The sequence below is a fragment of the Arvicola amphibius genome, chromosome 8, assembly GCF_903992535.2.
Source record: "Arvicola amphibius chromosome 8, mArvAmp1.2, whole genome shotgun sequence".
Classification (NCBI taxonomy): Eukaryota; Metazoa; Chordata; class Mammalia; order Rodentia; family Cricetidae; genus Arvicola; species Arvicola amphibius.
In genome coordinates, this window is record NC_052054.1 from 79,848,553 (window position 1) to 79,864,357 (window position 15,805).

At 52.4% G+C, this 15,805-nt stretch overlaps 5 protein-coding genes across 7 annotated transcripts; 3 read left to right on the forward strand and 2 right to left on the reverse strand.

Moving 5' to 3' along the window:
• The first annotated feature begins 291 nt into the window (after positions 1-291).
• Hspb6 (heat shock protein family B (small) member 6) lies at positions 292-2,582 on the forward strand. The gene is made up of 3 exons (XM_038340054.1): positions 292-491; positions 1,384-1,506; positions 1,581-2,582. Exons 1-3 carry the CDS (start codon positions 294-296, stop codon positions 1,746-1,748), a joined length of 489 nt encoding a protein of 162 aa, XP_038195982.1. The 5' UTR covers positions 292-293; the 3' UTR covers positions 1,749-2,582.
• Lin37 (lin-37 DREAM MuvB core complex component) lies at positions 2,582-6,949 on the reverse strand. 2 transcript variants are annotated; one of them, XR_005286585.2, is made up of 9 exons: positions 6,813-6,949; positions 4,813-4,888; positions 4,581-4,631; positions 4,220-4,249; positions 4,056-4,141; positions 3,805-3,971; positions 2,982-3,126; positions 2,825-2,898; positions 2,582-2,746 (listed from the first exon to the last, which is right to left on the reverse strand). XR_005286585.2 is itself a non-coding variant. In XM_038340053.2 (9 exons), exons 1-9 carry the CDS (start codon positions 6,844-6,846, stop codon positions 2,665-2,667), a joined length of 741 nt encoding a protein of 246 aa, XP_038195981.1. In that variant the 5' UTR covers positions 6,847-6,949; the 3' UTR covers positions 2,582-2,664. The 2 variants fall into 2 exon arrangements, 1 of the variants encoding a protein (XP_038195981.1); XM_038340053.2 differs by having other exon boundaries at positions 2,986-3,126.
• Positions 6,950-9,320: 2,371 nt separating this feature from the next.
• Positions 9,321-10,574, reverse strand: Psenen (presenilin enhancer, gamma-secretase subunit). 2 transcript variants are annotated; one of them, XM_038340056.1, is made up of 4 exons: positions 10,435-10,574; positions 10,171-10,313; positions 9,711-9,815; positions 9,321-9,597 (listed from the first exon to the last, which is right to left on the reverse strand). In XM_038340056.1, the coding sequence occupies exons 2-4, from the start codon at positions 10,229-10,231 to the stop codon at positions 9,458-9,460; spliced, it is 306 nt and encodes a 101-aa protein (XP_038195984.1). In that variant the 5' UTR covers positions 10,232-10,313; positions 10,435-10,574; the 3' UTR covers positions 9,321-9,457. The 2 variants fall into 2 exon arrangements, with proteins under 2 accessions (XP_038195984.1, XP_038195983.1); XM_038340055.1 differs by lacking the exons at positions 10,171-10,313; positions 10,435-10,574 and adding an exon at positions 9,908-10,149.
• Positions 10,575-10,695: 121 nt separating this feature from the next.
• U2af1l4 (U2 small nuclear RNA auxiliary factor 1 like 4) lies at positions 10,696-13,057 on the forward strand. The gene is made up of 8 exons (XM_038340051.1): positions 10,696-10,793; positions 10,931-11,018; positions 11,322-11,388; positions 11,476-11,525; positions 11,597-11,695; positions 11,853-11,986; positions 12,089-12,184; positions 12,802-13,057. The coding sequence occupies exons 1-8, from the start codon at positions 10,750-10,752 to the stop codon at positions 12,884-12,886; spliced, it is 663 nt and encodes a 220-aa protein (XP_038195979.1). The 5' UTR covers positions 10,696-10,749; the 3' UTR covers positions 12,887-13,057.
• A 575-nt stretch (positions 13,058-13,632) lies between these two features.
• Positions 13,633-15,780, forward strand: Igflr1 (IGF like family receptor 1). The gene is made up of 4 exons (XM_038340099.1): positions 13,633-14,241; positions 14,604-14,788; positions 15,045-15,369; positions 15,455-15,780. Exons 1-4 carry the CDS (start codon positions 14,076-14,078, stop codon positions 15,778-15,780), a joined length of 1,002 nt encoding a protein of 333 aa, XP_038196027.1. The 5' UTR covers positions 13,633-14,075.
• Positions 15,781-15,805: the final 25 nt, after the last annotated feature.

Genomic DNA, 15,805 nt, shown 5'->3' on the forward strand with positions numbered 1-15,805 from the left:
GTGGTTCGCCACACCTAGAAGGGTCTGCCTCCTTAAGCATTAGCTTCCCCTTCTAGAAGTGGAAAAGGCTTAATAACAGTACCCTGGTGTCCTTTTCCAGGCATCCAGTAGGCGTTTAATAACTAGCCAAGTCATTATTGAAGTTTCTAAATAAGGCATACTAATGGCTGAGTCTGGCCTCAATCCCAGTGTCCCTGAGAGGCCCGCCGCGGGGGCTGCACTGGGCACAGTATAAATCGGAGAGTGCGTGCGCTTGGGCACTGCGGAGCCCAGGGTAGCAGCGGAGGAACAGAATGGAGATCCCTGTGCCTGTACAGCCTTCTTGGCTGCGCCGCGCTTCAGCTCCTTTACCTGGTTTTTCCGCTCCGGGACGCCTCTTTGACCAGCGTTTCGGGGAGGGGCTGCTTGAGTCCGAGCTGGCTTCGCTGTGCCCTGCTGCGATTGCCCCCTACTATCTGCGCGCCCCCAGTGTGGCACTGCCCACAGCACAGGTGCCAGACCTGGGGGAAGGGACAACTCAACTACTAATAAGACTAGCGGTCTTGATCTCCCTGGGGTGGGGGTACGGGAATGTCTGTGGATTTTAAGTTTAGGGAAGAATGCCACCTTTCAGCGGGCCACTGAGAGTCCTGCGAACGTGGTGTGTTGAGACCATGTTACTGTTCCCCTGAGGGGCGAGGAGTGGAGTCTCATAGCTCGGGGTGGAAGGACTGAAGGAGGAAGGTGACCCGAGGAATCCGGGGAAGGGACAGTGAGTCCCAAATGGTTGGAATGGTCTTGTGTATCGGTCTCCCAGTTGGGTGATTTGATAAAGGCGGTCTTGGTCACTTTAAAGCAGAGGAAGGGTAACATAAATTCAGAAGGTACCGGAGGTTTCATAAGCTGAGAGCTCTGGAGATGGGGAAGTGGCATCATTTGCCAGCATGGTGGGGAGTAAGAGGTCTCTTAACCAAAGACATGGTGGCTGTGGAGTCAATGACATGGGGTAGGGGTGCAGGACAGGTCCCCAACTCTGTCACCCTATGAATGCGGAAGTTCAGGAGAGGTGGACCCAGTGCCTACAAGGGGAGGGAGGAGGCTAGTTATTTGTGTGTGAGGTTGAGGTTCTGGTGACTCCGAGAAGGGGACTGTCTACCGGAGTCCTTGGGCAGCAGCACTGTAACTTACATAGGGTAGGGGTGCTGAGTCGCCAGAAGCCGAGCCCCCCACCCAATGAAAATCCCACACCTAGGGGCTGGAGAGATAGCTCAGAGGTTAGGACAACTGACTGCTGTTCAATTCCCAGCAACTCCATAATGGCTCACTCCCATCTGTAGAGAGATCTGGTGCCCCAGAAGACTACACATAATAAATAAATCCCGCACCTATGTCCCATGTGTGCAGGTGGCCAAGGACCCTGGGTATTTTTCGGTGCTGCTGGATGTGAAGCACTTCTCCCCAGAGGAAATCTCTGTCAAGGTGGTTGGTGACCACGTGGAGGTTCACGCACGGCATGAGGAGCGCCCGGTAGGCCTGCAGGCCAGATGGAACAGCGGGGATGGGCAGGAAGGTGGGACGCTCAAGTCCATTTCCTCCCCCAGGATGAACATGGATTCATTGCTCGAGAGTTCCACCGCCGCTACCGCCTGCCTCCTGGAGTGGACCCTGCTGCCGTGACCTCGGCACTGTCTCCTGAGGGTGTCCTGTCCATCCAGGCCACACCAGCATCGACCCAGGCCCCACTTCCATCACCACCTGCTGCCAAGTAGGGGTCCGGGCATTATAGGACCGAACCTAAGAAGCCTCTCTAGGCTCCCTTTTAAAAGCCGATCTGACTCCGCTGCCCAGCCAAATGTCCCAATCGCTGTCAAGACAGTTCCTTCCCACCAAATCTGGGCGTCTTCCCCTAGGACCTTTCCACCTAAAGCCCTACCTGGGCCTTAGTAACTGAGACACCCCACCCCCAAGCCTGCCCTGCCCATCAGCTTTCAGGCCCCACCCATAATACCCCTCTAGGGACAACACAAACACTGTCACCCTCCTTGGCCTACACTCCCACCTGACTGACCCCACTTTGGGCTTATACTAGCACTAGGCCTCCTACTGCACTTCTAAGTTATAGAATACCCACACTGTGAGACCAGAGTACAGATAGTGCTCCCCCCACCCCAGGCCTGTCACCTATGACCTACCAGGTCATTCCCCACAATGTCTGACCCAGACTGAATGGGCCTTCCACATCAGAACATTCAAGTCTGGTCCACCAGACTCTAGATCCTGTCCCTGCCACCTAACAGTCTGCCCCGGGCCATTTTCTGACTTGAAACTCCAGAAGCCTACGTTCCCAAATTCTGTTGACTTCCCAATCCTTGGAAATCTATTCCCAACCAACCAAGAGTCCCAAACTCAGATTGTATAGACACCCAACTTCCCCAGATGTGCTAGGCCAATGAACCAGAACCCTTGGGTTCCTTTGTCCCGGCTCCCCACCTGCAGCCAGATATCCTAAGCAGCCACCTCCACATCACTTGTCCTGTAAGATCAGTCACAACTTCGTTCCCTGTCACCTCATGCCCTTCCTATCAGTCCCCAATAAAGGCGCTAGAGATTCATCGACTGCTTTATGTCTGGGCCAGTTTTGGTTGGGGGCAGGTTTATTGGGTTGGGGGTGGGAGACTGGGAACATCACTGCCGATCATACATCTCCCGCAGGATCTTCATGCTTTCTGAGTAACGAAGCTGATTCCGATGAGATGCCTCCTTCCACCTAGCGAGGTAAAGGAGGATTTAGCAACTGCTGTAGAGGGCATGCAGGCAGGGAGCAAGTGGGGCAGGGCACGCTCACCTCTGGCGTATACGTTTCCAGCGTTGCATGTTGCGATAGATGAGCGTGGAAAGAGAAGGTTCAGGCTCGGAGGGCTGCATGGACAGAGAGACCCAGCTAGGTGACCATGCCCCAACCTCCCAACACATGCCATGAAGTCTAGGCCAGCCTCATACACTTACTTCATCATCTGGGGTACCCTGGGTCTCAGGCTGCAGGGGGGATGGAATTCGGGATCTGCAGGTATCGCCAAGTGATCCAGGGGCTGTGGGTGGAGGCAGCTTGTACACATCACGGCTTTTGCTGTTGATGACCTCTGAACCCTAGGGAGACCAAGCCCCACTGTGAGGCCCAAGAGTCAGAGAAGAATGTTTAAAGTACATGCATCCCTCCTACCTTTCCCAGTGACACAGGCACGAGTCAGAAACCTGCACTTGGAGGAGTCACAGCAGAGGGACACATACCTTTACCAGCTAGAGAATGGTCTTCCTGTTCTAGGGACCGGATCTTCTTGTCAGTCTGAGAACCCTTGTCTACCCTTGCCAAGCCCAGGGAATTCCATCTATACCTGTCAGCCCAAGGTGGGGGTCAAGACACCTGCCTTAAGGAATTGTCCAGGGGGCAACACATCTACCCTTATCTTGACAGAGTCAAGTCCTATGTCCGTCCCAGGGATCCCTGTCTGCCCTCTTAGGCCATATGACTTCCAAACCCCACTCACAGGGTCCACATTTGCTCACCAAGGCCCCACCTCGTAGCCACATCTGTTTGCACTAAAGATCCCTGTTTAGCCCTTTATTTCTTGGAATCCCTGTTCCCTAGCAAGCTGTAGCTATCTGGCTAAGGACCTCTGTCTTCACCTAATGGCACAGCTGTGTGTCCTACTCTACGACTCTATACTCATTTAGGGGCCCCAGAGATTATACCCATCTACCACCAATGGGGAGGGGGATCTTGAGTCTATCCACCCACTGCTCTCTCTGGCCTCTGGGTCATCCCACCTCCTCATCCTCAGGCAGAGGGGGCAGTGGTGAGCTGGGTGACCGCTCCCGCTCTCGCACTGAGGGACTGTTGCGCATCCAGGCACGGCAGATGGGGTACAATGGTGTGTTCTCACTGAACTGGGCCAAATCCACACTCCGGTCAAACAGCTTGATCACATATGTGTCTGGGGTGGTGAGTGGGACATAAATGAGCACCCTCATTTAGTTCCTGGCTCCATGCCCACCCCCTCAGTCCCTGGCCTACTCACTGGATCTCTGAGGACCCCCCTCAGCCAGCCCATCGTCCATCTCCCTCCTCTTCTTCCTCCGCTGGTGGGGGAAGCGGGCGGATGGCCTGTGTGGTGAAGGTGAGCATCAGCCCGAAGCTGAGGACTGGGAACCCAAGAGTGGGCTGGGGCCCCAGCCACCTTACCTTTTGCCAGTAGCAGCGATGGAGCAATCCCTGCAGGGAGAGACAGGGTATCAGCATGCAGAGCCTCTAATAAACACCTGCTCAACACCCCCACCCCAAGGCAGGGGTGATGTAGTTCGGTAGTAGAGCATTTGCACAGCATGGGCAAAAACCCTGGGGTTCAATCCCTAGTACTGAAAACAAACAAAATGGACATCCTGGGGTTTACCGCTGCCCCTCGGGCCTTGTATCCACAAACACCCCAAGGTGTGAGCCACGTACACCACAGGTATCTCTGTCTATATAAAATGGTTATGACTCGGAGGAGGGAAAAGTTACCTGACCCAAACTCTCAGGTCTAAACTCCACCAAAACCTCTTACTTGTTGTGTGTATCCGAGGGTGTCTTCCCAGCGTCTTCGTCCAGACGTTCCCTGGGAGCAAAAGAGCACCATTGGCTTAGGGTACTGAGGGCCCAGAGTGTGATAATAATGGGTCTCCCCACGGAACACTTTTCTCCCCGTGTCGGCCTCTTGTCTCCCATCCAGATCCCAACCACAAAGAGTCTGGACACAATCCCCACCCTGTGGTCCCCAGGCTAGAGCAGACCCCAACCTGTCCATGTGACTCTTCTCCAGCAGACACTGAAGAACGGCATCCAGCTGGTTCCGGGCTTTGGCCATCTCCATCTCTGAGGGCAGAAGGTATGAAGTAGGAATCAGTTCACATATGTGCACCCCCCACATCCTCTGTGGGAGGCAACCATGGTGGTCCAGGTGCCCTGAAAGTGGCAGCTTTAGTGCTCCTCAGTGGAGAAATAAGACAAAGACAGAATGGGGCGGCTGAGCCTTAAGCAGTGGTCAAGCCGAGGCCGCTGCCATTGCTCCATTCTGTTGGCTTCTCTCCCACACAACACCAGCTTAAGGTCTATGATCTGCACACCTTCCATGGACAGCCCTTAGAGGCTTTCCACTGGGTCCTGTACTAGGTCTGGCTCTCTAAACTAACCCCTCTTCCTGAATCCCCCACCAATCCACAGGCTCCTGGACTCACTATGGATACCCCTTTCCCTTCCTGGTCTCAGCCCACTTGGCTTCCAGTGTGTCTAACCACGTATTCCCTCCCCACCTTACCCTCCCCTCCCACTCAGCTCCTAGCCTCATTCTCTCCTTCTGATCCACTTTCCACGATGTGGACAAGAGACCCCCCCCCATGAAGGAAGTCAGGCCTAGCTAGGCTAGTGCTATCCCAGCACCAGCTCTGGAGACTGTGGCAGGAGGACTAAGAGTTCAAGGCCAGCCTCAGCTACATGAGACCCTGGCTCAAACAATAAGCAAAACAGAGAAAAAAGTAATAAAAACAGACAAGCAACTTGGCTTTGATCTTCCCCAGCATGGACCCCTTTAGGATTCCACAATCCTGACCCCAGAAAATGCAGTCTGGACTCAGCCTGGTGTTTCCAAGCCTACCCTTGTCCTACTGCATATTTGTAGCAAGGCTCCTTCTACTTTAGTGTCTCCCACTAGGTAGCCGTGGTGTGGCCTGGAATTTACTAAACAGAGCAAACTGACCTTGAATTCAGAGATCTGCCAGCTTCTGCCTTCCGCACACTGGGATTAAAGGTGTGTGCCAAGACAAACGGCCCTTCCACTATTCCACTTAAGTTTTCTTATTGTTTTTGTTCTGTTTGGGTTTTTTGTTTTATTTGGTATTTTGTGGCACACATTTACCAGCTCACTCCTCGGTTCACAAACCTCCCTAGACTACCCATTTCCCTCAGAGGAAAAGTCCTGGACCCATCAATCTGTGCTCCTCCCCACCACCTCTTTGCCTCCGCTTCTTCACGGCCGCAGCCATCCTGGCCTCCCCGGCCTCCCCGGCCTCCCCGCTGCTCCCTTGGTTCTGCTGGCTACTCCCCCACATCGCCATTCCAACTGCCATTTCCTCCCACCTTGGGGACTGATTTGTTTGATTAGCTGTGACTACAGGAAATATCACTAGGGCCTGGTTTTACTTATTTTTCAGGGCTGGGGATGAAACCAGGGGTCCAGGGCGTGCTAAGCAAACGATCTACCATAGGTACGCACCTACAGCCTTATCTCGTTTTAGGTAAGTAACACTTCTCCCATTTCACACCTCACATCACTATTTACTACTGACCACCTTTTCCTTCTAGATTCTGTGCTCCCGCCTCACTGCCCTTTACCACGCCATTCTAGGGTTCCCGTCTGGCTCTGCCCGAGTCTCTGTTTTCTCTTCCACCACACTTCCTACGCCCTAAGGTTACTGGAATACAGCAACTGAGAATTGATGCCCTGTACTTCAGGGTCATAGCACAATTGCTGACTCGTGCCCACTTCCAGAAATGGGAAAACTGAAGTAGAACAAGAAAAAGACCCTTCTTAGAGTTAGGGGCTCCGGACCCCGCAGTTTTACTACCGCCACAGGACCAGAACGAACACATTCAATCTCAAAGCTACTCTGGACACAGCCCGGGATGGTTTGAAGGTGGCATGCTCCGGGTGACTGTCAGATAGGCTGCAGAGCGATGCCACATAGTTCCCTTTTTCGCGATAACCCACGTCTCTCGGGTATCCTGGATCCCCAGTCCTCACCTGATTTCTCCACTTTTACCTTCACCGGGAACATGGTTTGGGTCCAATTCTAATTCACTGGATCAGAAACACTTAAAGGAGACAGGATTCACAAGCCAAGGCAGGAGGCGGGCAGTCAAAGGTCAAAGGTAAGCCTGTGTACCACTGGCCCTCGGGCCTGAGCACCGTTCAGTGGCCACTACCTTGACCGCCACCTCCCTTCCTTCCCTTCTGTAGGCGGGCCCCTTCGGCAGCCGCTATTTCCCATTAGTTAATGAAAACGTCAACTTCATTCGCTGGCTAATTGACAGCCTGTACCATTGGCTCCCCAGCCTGTAAGTTCCACCTTCCCGAGGCCCTGTTTCCGGAAACAAACCAACGACAACCCAGGAAACTACTGGGAGGGCGGGGGAGATCATGTGATTCAAACTTCCAAGGCTCGCCGCGCGGAGCACTGTGGGAAGCGCAAGACTTCTCGAGATTCGTAGTGGTATATTTTAGTATACTCATTTGTCAGTATACTCATTTATAGCTTTGAACTACCTACTGTAGCTCTTTGTCACCGAGATCCCTAAAAAGGAAGACCGATCTGGAGTTGGACTGGCTCCTTAGGGAAAGCTGGCTGGGTATCAATTGCCTGCTGAGCAAAATCTCTGTGATTTAAGTATTTAGAGTGCCGGCTATTCATGCGGATGGTGAAGACACTGCGAGGAACAAAGCAGGCGATGCTGCCTTGCCCTAAGGTGGCTTATCCTGTAGAGACCAGAAGATAGTCAATAAACAAGCCAAAAATTCTAAATGAAATGTAATAGGAACAAAAATATGCTCTAAAATAGTGCTAGGGAACATCAAGGTAGGACTGAGATTTTATACCGTTATTTATTTATTCATTTATTTATCTATTTATTTATTACCTCTCACTCTTGTTCAGTCTAGCCTGAAACTATATATGTAACCCAAGCTGTCTTTGAACCTTAACATACCCTGCTGGGTATCTTTGTCTGTTTACTTATTTATTAGGGGTTGGGGTGTGAAGGGGCACTCATGTACCATGGTACACCTGTAGAGGTCAGAAGATCACTTAGGAGATTTGGTGGTCAAACTCAGGCCAGGATTGGCAGCAAGTGCCGTTATGCACTGAGTCATCTCACCAGACCCTTTACTGAAACTTTTTTTTTTTTTAATGTATCTTATTTATGTGAAGGTGTCAGATCCCCTGGAACTGGACTGACAGAATTGTGAGCCATCATGTGGGTGCTGGGATTTGAACCTAGGTCCTCTGGAAGCGCAGCCAGTGATCTTAACCACTGAGCCATCTCTCCAGCCCTGAAACTGTATTTTATTGTTTTGGGACAGGATATCAGTATATAGCTCTGGCTGGCCTGGAATTCACAGAAATCCACATGCCTCTGCTTCCAAGTGCTGGGATTACAGATGTGAGCCACCAAAATCATGAGATTTTCAATAGGAAGATCAAGGGGCCAGGTTCACTGGTCAAGGGGACCCAAGTTGGTTCCCAGTACCCACATGGAGACTCATAAGCATTTGCAACTGCAGTTCCAGAGGATAAGACGCCCTCTTTTGGCTTCCATGGGTACTGCACTAAAACACAACACACACACACACACACACACAGATGCCCTCTTCTGGCTTCCATGGGCACTGCATTAAAGCAAGCGCAAGCGCACACACACACTTAAAAATAAGGAATAAAAATAGGGAAGTCAATGAAGTTTTTCTAAGAACGCTCTTAGATAGTTCTCTTGCTCTAGACACCTCCAGAGTCTAGGCTCATATGAGTTCTTCCTTGGCCGACAATACTAAAACACAGAACAAGAAAGTAAGTATCTTGTTTGGTTTGCCTACTGGGAATTGAACCTAGCTTATTTCTCATGCGGAACAAGAGTATTACCAGTAAACTACATCCCCAGTTAAGAAAGTCAAGTGTTTGTTTGTTTGTTTGTTTGTGTGTCCCGACTTCGTAGACCAGGCTGGCTGCAAACTCAGAGATCCGTTTGCCTCCGCTCCCCAGAGCTGAGATTAAAAACATGCACCACCACCATCTGGCTTAAAAAGTTATTTTGGGCTGGAGAGATGGCTCAGAGGTTAAGAGCACTGACTGCTCTTCCACAGGTCCTGAGTTCAATTCCCAGCAACCACATGGTGGCTCACAGCCACCTATAATGATATCTGGTGCCCTCTTCTGGCATGCAAGCATACATGGAAGGAATGTTGTTGTATACATAATAAATAAATAAATCTTTAAAAAAAGTTGTTATTTCTTAATGCACAACTACCAGTACAGGATAGCAGTCCCTAGAAGAAGTGGGGTGTCATTCTTTTCTTCCTCATTTGTGAGACGAGGCTCCTCAGCAGGAGAGTTCCTTTTCAAAAGGGTCTGAGTGGTAGTCAATAAAATCAAAATTCGCACAATGTGTGAAGCCTAACACATAACACATTCAGTAAGTGTTTTTGAATGTTGGCAACCATTTTATGTTTCTACTTCCAAAAGATCCCAAGAAGTCAATATTTAAAGTTAGGGCCATTTATTGGAGCAGTTGGGAAATGGGGGACAGACAGCCTTCAGGGTTTGAGAAAAAGCTTAGAGCAGAGAAGCCCATCCTGGGAGAAAGAACAGATGGCTAGCTTGCCAGCTTGTGAAGTTGTCAGGGGGTGCCCAGGGGAATGGTGAAGGAAAGGTAGTCCCCAAGAGCACCCCAGCGGGGCCGGTAGATCTGGAAGATGGTGATCCAGGTGGTGAGAACAATTACCCAGAAGAGGAAGCCCACAGCTGAGCGCCAAACATCTATAATGAAGAACAAGGGTAGGAAGAGCTGGCCTCCCCCAGGCCCGCCTTTTTATCCTTCCAACCACCCGCTACCCTGTTTATTTGTTTTTTGCTGGTGCCCTAGAACTCACAGCCTTTGATTTGGCTCTGCTCTGTGTAGGCTGGGGCGAGGAAGGCCTCTCTGAAGAACCAGAAAATGTTGACCAACCAAAGAAAAGGCAGGAATGCAAAACCACCTAGGAAAAAAATAGCCACACTTGGCCAACCGGCAATGAGAACCTTCCCTAATCCCCACCTTAAAAGGCCCATTTAGAAGGTCCTCTCCCACGTTCAACCGGAGATCTCCGCTGTTTGGGGTTACGGATCCAGGGATTCCTTATCTGGATCCAGGCGTTCATTCTTTCTCTTGGGACTCAGAAACTGAGGCTCCCAGCTTGCTCCTTCCTGAGGTCTCTTTTCTCGCGGACCAGAGTCTACATTCCCAGTTGCGTTACCCCTAAGATCCACAATCCAGGTCCCTATGTCCTCTAGCCTCGGGGCGCTCTAGTCCAGTCCCCTGTATTACCCGAAACCTAGGGGGATCGGCCTTACCAAGATAGTACTTCCGGCACAGATTCAACTTCTCCTCATTGGACACCCGCTCCAAGTTCATAGCTGCGCTGGAGCCCGGTGGTCCTCAGGGTCTGCAGACCAAGACCCAAACGACAGGCGCGATATCACGAACTACCACGCCCCTATTTCGACAAATTAGATAAAGGCGGGGGGTTGCTACGAGGAGGGTACCTTTGCGCCCTCGAACAGGCTGGTGGGGAGTTCTTTATATAGTTAGGGTGCGCCAGACAACCCCCAACTCACCAGTGGAGTTTATCCCTTCTGCCGGGATTCCTTCGTTGTTTTTAACTACGGCCGTTTGCAGGAGACGCGGCAGGTTTCTGTGGAGTTTGTAGTTTTTTTTTTTTTTTTTTTTTTTTTTTTTTTTTTTAATTTCCCCGGAGGCTACGTTGTACGCATGCGCTGCTAAGAATCTTGCGCACGACTGTCTGGGAGGACCAGCGGGCCTCCAACACGCGTGCGCAGTCGCGGCACAGGCAGGTACAAACTACACTTCCCAACGCTCCTGAGCAACGGAAGTGACGCAAGGAGCAGGCGCGTTGGAGTGTTCGGGTAAAAATGGCTGAATATTTAGCTTCGATATTCGGGACTGAGAAGGACAAGTGAGAATGATGAAGGGAGTGGCCTCTCAGGGAGCCGGGGCACTTGGGTCCTTATGGGCTGGGTGGACATGGCAGTGTTCGTGGGATGCCCGGCCTTCCCGGCCCTCGGTTTACCTCTGTCTTTGCACCTCTTCCAGGGTTAACTGCTCTTTTTACTTTAAGATTGGGGCCTGCCGGCACGGGGACCGGTGCTCCCGACTTCACAACAAACCGACTTTCAGCCAGGTGAGACCCACATTCGTGCCACTCCGCGCTTCATCTGCTGCCCATCATCCCGAGGTCCCGCCTCTTCCGGATTCCTAAGGCCAATCTCTCTTGCTTTCTGACCTGGCCCTCTGAGTAGACCCTTCTCTCGGGGACTGGGCCACACCTCCCATGTGCGCAGGCCACGCCCCTTTGCTGTCCAGGTCGTTTCTTAGGCGCAAGCATCTCTGACAAACTCCAGTGGTTCCCATCTCCACCCAGCCTCACACCCACTCCGCATGCAGCCCTGATTTCTGAGCCCAGGCCTCTTTATTTTTTGTTCAGACCATAGTGCTGCTCAATTTGTACCGAAATCCACAGAACACAGCCCAAACCGCAGACGGATCGCACTGTGAGTAAGAAAACCAGTCAGGTGAGGGGCCGGGCAGACAACCCCTAGCAGTCTACGCCCTCATTTCCCTCTTTGTCCCGCCTCCAGGTCACGTGAGCGACGTGGAGGTGCAAGAGCACTATGATAACTTCTTTGAGGTGAGATTTGCCGGGATAGCTGGGTTCCCTGTGTGCCGGACCTTAGCTGAGTCTCTCTCCATCTCCTGCAGGAGGTGTTCACAGAACTGCAGGAGAAGTACGGAGAGATCGAAGAGATGAATGTGTGTGACAACCTTGGGGACCACCTCGTGGGCAATGTCTATGTTAAGGTGCCTGTTGCCCCCTGCTTAGAGCCCAGCAGTGGAAACATTTGAGTGCCTGATGGCCACCACTGAAACCTCACAGCCTGAGGACTGTCACTCAGAGCTGACTCGTCCCCTGAAGATCTTGACTTCCACAGCCCATGGTCATCCACTTTCCCCTCAGTTCCGCCGGGAGGAGGATGCAGAGCGGGCTGTGACAGAACTCAATAACCGCTGGTTCAACGGGCAGGCTGTGCATGCGGAGCTGTCCCCTGTCACTGACTTCCGAGAGTCGTGCTGCCGGCAGTACGAGATGGGGTATGGCAGAGCAGAGGAGTGGGCTGGGCCTCAGAGTCCCAGGCGCTTCAGGGTTTGGTAGGGGGTTGTTAAGTGATGATGGCCTCTTCTATCCGTTCTTAGGGAATGTACCCGAGGTGGCTTCTGCAACTTCATGCACCTACGGCCCATATCCCGGAACCTGCGCCGGCAGCTCTATGGGCGAGGACCCAGGCATAGGTACCTCAGGTCCAGCTTGCCAAGTTCTCCTATACCTTGAGATGAATCTGATTCTGATTTTGTGGGTATACCATTTCAGGGCTCTTGATATGTGTGTGTGTGTATATATATAGTTTTGAACCCTGCCTGAAGAGCAGTACCAGTAGGCAGTTTTCCTGTCCTGTAGCCGCTCTCAAACAAACACTGAGGCTTATATTAATTACAAATGCTCAGCCATTTGTTTGTTACTAACTAGCTCTTACAACTTAACCCATTTCTATTAATCTGTGTGCTGCCACATCTGACTGATGACCCCCCTGACTCTGCCCTTCCTTAGCCCCTCATTCTCAGTTTCGCTTTCCTGCCTAACTTGATTCTGTTCAGCTACTGGCCAGTCAGCTTGTTTAGTAAACCAATCATAGTGACACAGTGTAAAGATTATTCAGCAGCAAGTACCTTAGTCTCAGTGCCCCAGTGTGAAGTCCAAACCCAAGACCAGCCTGAATACCCACCCCTGAGTACTAATCCTGAAATGATATTAACAACCATCCTGTGCCTGAGAGAGCGGCCTGGGAAAATCTTCACACCATTCCTAACTTTCCTACCCATCTCTGTCCATACCTCTTCCCACTTCCCAGGTCACCCCCAAGATCCCATACAGGCCACCGTCCCCGAGAAAGGAACCGGCGCCGTTCCCCAGACCACCGGCATGGTCGCTTCTGAGACTGGTGCTCCTGTTCCTCACCCAAGGGCAGAGACGTTCCTGTGCAGGGTCCCTTCTCAAAGCCCTCTTCACTCCAGCTCCATCCCAGGCTTCAGAACTTCACGATGTAATCTGCTCAGCAGAGGAACTTGCTCCTCCTATCCCTCCTCTAATAAAGCTTTAGAATTTGAGTGTGTGGTTTCTCTCCACCCCCACATCTAAGAGAATGTGTACGCCAACCACGGGCCCAGTAGAGCAGCTTGGAGCCAGCCGTGAAAGGAGGCTTTGGGTCTGGGTCTGCACTGGTAAGTTGGGACTGACCTTTCTAGTGCCTTTTAGGGAGAGGTCCCCAATTGTGGCAGGTTGGAGGATTCCTAACAGATGGGGATGAGAAAAGGAGGGGGAGGGGTGGCTTGGGACTGTGAGTCCGCAGGTTAGACCTGAACACTGAAGCCCGCCATGCCACCCTGAGATGAGAGCACTAGTCCCTACCCTTTCAGAGCTTGGAAAGCTTTGGCCATCTTCTAGTACTGTGGTGTTTGGTTTGTGGTTTGTTTCAATTGGTTTTGGGTTTGTTTTTGTTTTTCAAGACAGGGTTTCTCTGTGTAACAGCCCTAACTGTCCTGGAACTAGCTCTGTAGACCAGGCTGGCCTCAAATTCAAAAAGATCCACCTGCCTCTACCTCCTGAGTGCTGGGATTAAAAGGCGTGCACCACCACTGCCAGGCTTTAATTGGTTTTTGAGGCAAGGTCTCACCGTGTAACTATGGCTGGCCTGAAACTCTCACTGTAGACTATGCAGGTCTCAAACTCAGAGCTTCTCCTGCCTTTACCTTCCAAGTACTGGGATTAAAGGTATGCGCCCCACACCTGACTACTGGGATGTTTTTAGTAGATTCATAGATTCCCCCCCCCCCCCCCCCAGCCTTCACCTAGTGAGACAGGTTCTGTTACCCCATTGTAGAGAAGAAAATGAGAAAGCAGGTGTGAGGACGGATACTCTGACCATCCACATCAAGTTCTTTTTAGGCCTGTGGGTCTGGAGTTGGCTATGGGGCACACCAGCCTTCAAAGAGGCCCCACCTAGAATTCTGCACCCCTACACCCACCACTTCCTCCTGCCCTGGACTTCCTGGAAAGTGCTGCAGAAGCGGTGTGGATGGAAGAAAGTCCTGTGGTCACAACCCACAGGTTACAGGCTCTGCTGAGATGGGGTCCAGATGTCCTTTCTGGACAGCCGCAGTGGCCTTGCTGCTGCTGATTCGAGCTGCCTCGCGGGAAGTCTCTTGGTTCTGCGGCCGCCTTGAGTACTGGAACCCTGACAACAGGTGCTGCCGGAGCTGCCTGCAGCGCTTTGGGCCTCCAGCCTGTCCTGGTGAGCTGTAGATAGTACCGAGATAAGGGGCGCTCGCTAGGAAATGGCAAGGTTCTTGCTGGGCCCGGCTGTGGGGCTTGTTTGAGGAGTATGGGCGCTGGGTCTTTGGCAAGTAGAACTGGGAGGATGGACTGAGCCTGTGCAGAAAGGACAGGTTAGGAGAGGGACACAAAGCAAATTTTACCTGTGAGTGGGGAGAGAGGGAGAAAGGGCTTATGTAGATTTTACAATGTGGGCAGGACTTGGTAGAGTGGGTGGGGAAAGGGGTGGGGTTTCCTGTGGATTTGAAGGGGAAGGGCCAACTAGCGTTGGAGGGAAGGCCTGTGCGCAGACGTGCTTCTGGAGCCCATATGTCCTACTAGACTACGAGTTTACAGAAAACTGCGGACTCAATGACTTCGGCGACACCGTAGCACATCCTTTCAGGAAGTGTTCTCCTGGGTATTGCAACCCCAATGGCACAGAGCTGTGTAGCCCCTGTAGCAGCGGAGCCACAACCCCCGCACGTATGGAGAGCCACAGTAGAACCCAGCAGCAGTGTAGAAAGGTGCTTGATGCCTGGGCTCTGGGACAGGGATTGCCTGAGGTAGCTGTGGGCTGCTGTGGGTTCCATGAGCAAAGCTTGGGTCAGTGGGGGAGCCTCACTCAATAGGGTGGGGGAGCACAGTAGAATCCCCAAGTGCAACGCCTTTAGTGGGTGGATGAGGTGGGGGCAGGAGAGGTAGATCCATTTAAGGACCTAAGGGGTGGGTGGGAGGCTTGGCCGGATGGGCCCTGTTTCACTCTCAAACCCCTATCCTCAGAAGCCCATCCCTCCCAAGGAAGTCTGTCCTCTGACAGCTGGAGAAGCAGGGCTCTATGGCTCCCTGGATCAGGGACAGACAACCAAGAACAAAGTCTCCAAGCCGGGCTTTGCTCCACCCTCAGTGCTGACCCTTTTCCTGGTGCTCCTCTTCTTGGTAGTGGTCTTGCTCTCTTTGTTCAAGAGAAAAGCCTGCTCCCATTCCTGTCTCAGCTTGGCTTCTGGAGGCCCCAGCACCTCGGCACACTGGTGCTCTCCAGGCACCCTGGAGGTGTTGGGAAGTAGGAACACCGGCAAGACACCACCGCTGCAGCTCTCAAGCTGGGGTTAGTAGGGGACAGCCCTGCCCAGGAGGGAAGGTGACCTTGAAGCTTGTCCTTCCTCCCCTTCACAACCCGCCTGGTTTTCCAGAGCTTCAGGGCCTGACCTCACAGCCCCTGTCTCGCCTCCTGGACGAGCTGGAAGTTCTGGAGGAACTGATTATGCTGCTGGACCCTGAGCCTGGGCCTAGCGGGAGCATGGCTTATGGTACCACACGACACCTGGCTGCAAAATATGGGCTGCCTGCCACCTGGTCTACCTTTGCCTACTCACTGCGGCCCAATCGCTCACCACTGAGAGCCCTGATTGAGATGGTGGTGGCAAGAGAGCCATCTGCTACTCTGGGACAGTTTGGCATACACCTGGCCCAGCTAGGGCGGGCAGACGCACTGCAGGTGCTATCCAAGCTTGGCTGAGTCGGGGTTTACTGGAGCTTACTGC

Excerpts from the sequence above, each read along its gene's own strand:
- Hspb6 (XM_038340054.1), top strand. The coding sequence starts at position 294 with ATGGAGATCCCTGTGCCTGTACAGCCTTCTTGGCTGCGCCGCGCTTCA. Across the intron at positions 492-1,383 it reads TGGCACTGCCCACAGCACAG|GTGGCCAAGGACCCTGGGTA; the intron begins GTGCCAGACCTG and ends CCATGTGTGCAG. Across the intron at positions 1,507-1,580 it reads CACGGCATGAGGAGCGCCCG|GATGAACATGGATTCATTGC; the intron begins GTAGGCCTGCAG and ends TTCCTCCCCCAG.
- Lin37 (XM_038340053.2), bottom strand. The coding sequence starts at position 6,846 with ATGTTCCCGGTGAAGGTAAAAGTGGAGAAATCAG. Across the intron at positions 4,632-4,812 it reads GAGAAGAGTCACATGGACAG|GGAACGTCTGGACGAAGACG; the intron begins GTTGGGGTCTGC and ends TTTTGCTCCCAG. Across the intron at positions 4,142-4,219 it reads ATCGCTGCTACTGGCAAAAG|GCCATCCGCCCGCTTCCCCC; the intron begins GTAAGGTGGCTG and ends TTCACCACACAG.
- Psenen (XM_038340055.1), bottom strand. The coding sequence starts at position 9,977 with ATGAACGCCTGGATCCAGATAAGGAATCCCTGGATCCGTAACCCCAAA. Across the intron at positions 9,816-9,907 it reads GCGGAGATCTCCGGTTGAAC|GTGGTTTTGCATTCCTGCCT; the intron begins GTGGGAGAGGAC and ends TTTTTTTCCTAG. Across the intron at positions 9,598-9,710 it reads GCAGAGCCAAATCAAAGGCT|ATGTTTGGCGCTCAGCTGTG; the intron begins GTGAGTTCTAGG and ends TCTTCATTATAG.
- U2af1l4 (XM_038340051.1), top strand. The coding sequence starts at position 10,750 with ATGGCTGAATATTTAGCTTCGATATTCGGGACTGAGAAGGACAA. Across the intron at positions 10,794-10,930 it reads TTCGGGACTGAGAAGGACAA|GGTTAACTGCTCTTTTTACT; the intron begins GTGAGAATGATG and ends CACCTCTTCCAG. Across the intron at positions 11,696-11,852 it reads TGGGCAATGTCTATGTTAAG|TTCCGCCGGGAGGAGGATGC; the intron begins GTGCCTGTTGCC and ends CTTTCCCCTCAG.
- Igflr1 (XM_038340099.1), top strand. The coding sequence starts at position 14,076 with ATGGGGTCCAGATGTCCTTTCTGGACAGCCGCAGTGGCCTTGCTGCTG. Across the intron at positions 14,789-15,044 it reads CCCAGCAGCAGTGTAGAAAG|AAGCCCATCCCTCCCAAGGA; the intron begins GTGCTTGATGCC and ends CCCTATCCTCAG. Across the intron at positions 15,370-15,454 it reads GCTGCAGCTCTCAAGCTGGG|AGCTTCAGGGCCTGACCTCA; the intron begins GTTAGTAGGGGA and ends CTGGTTTTCCAG.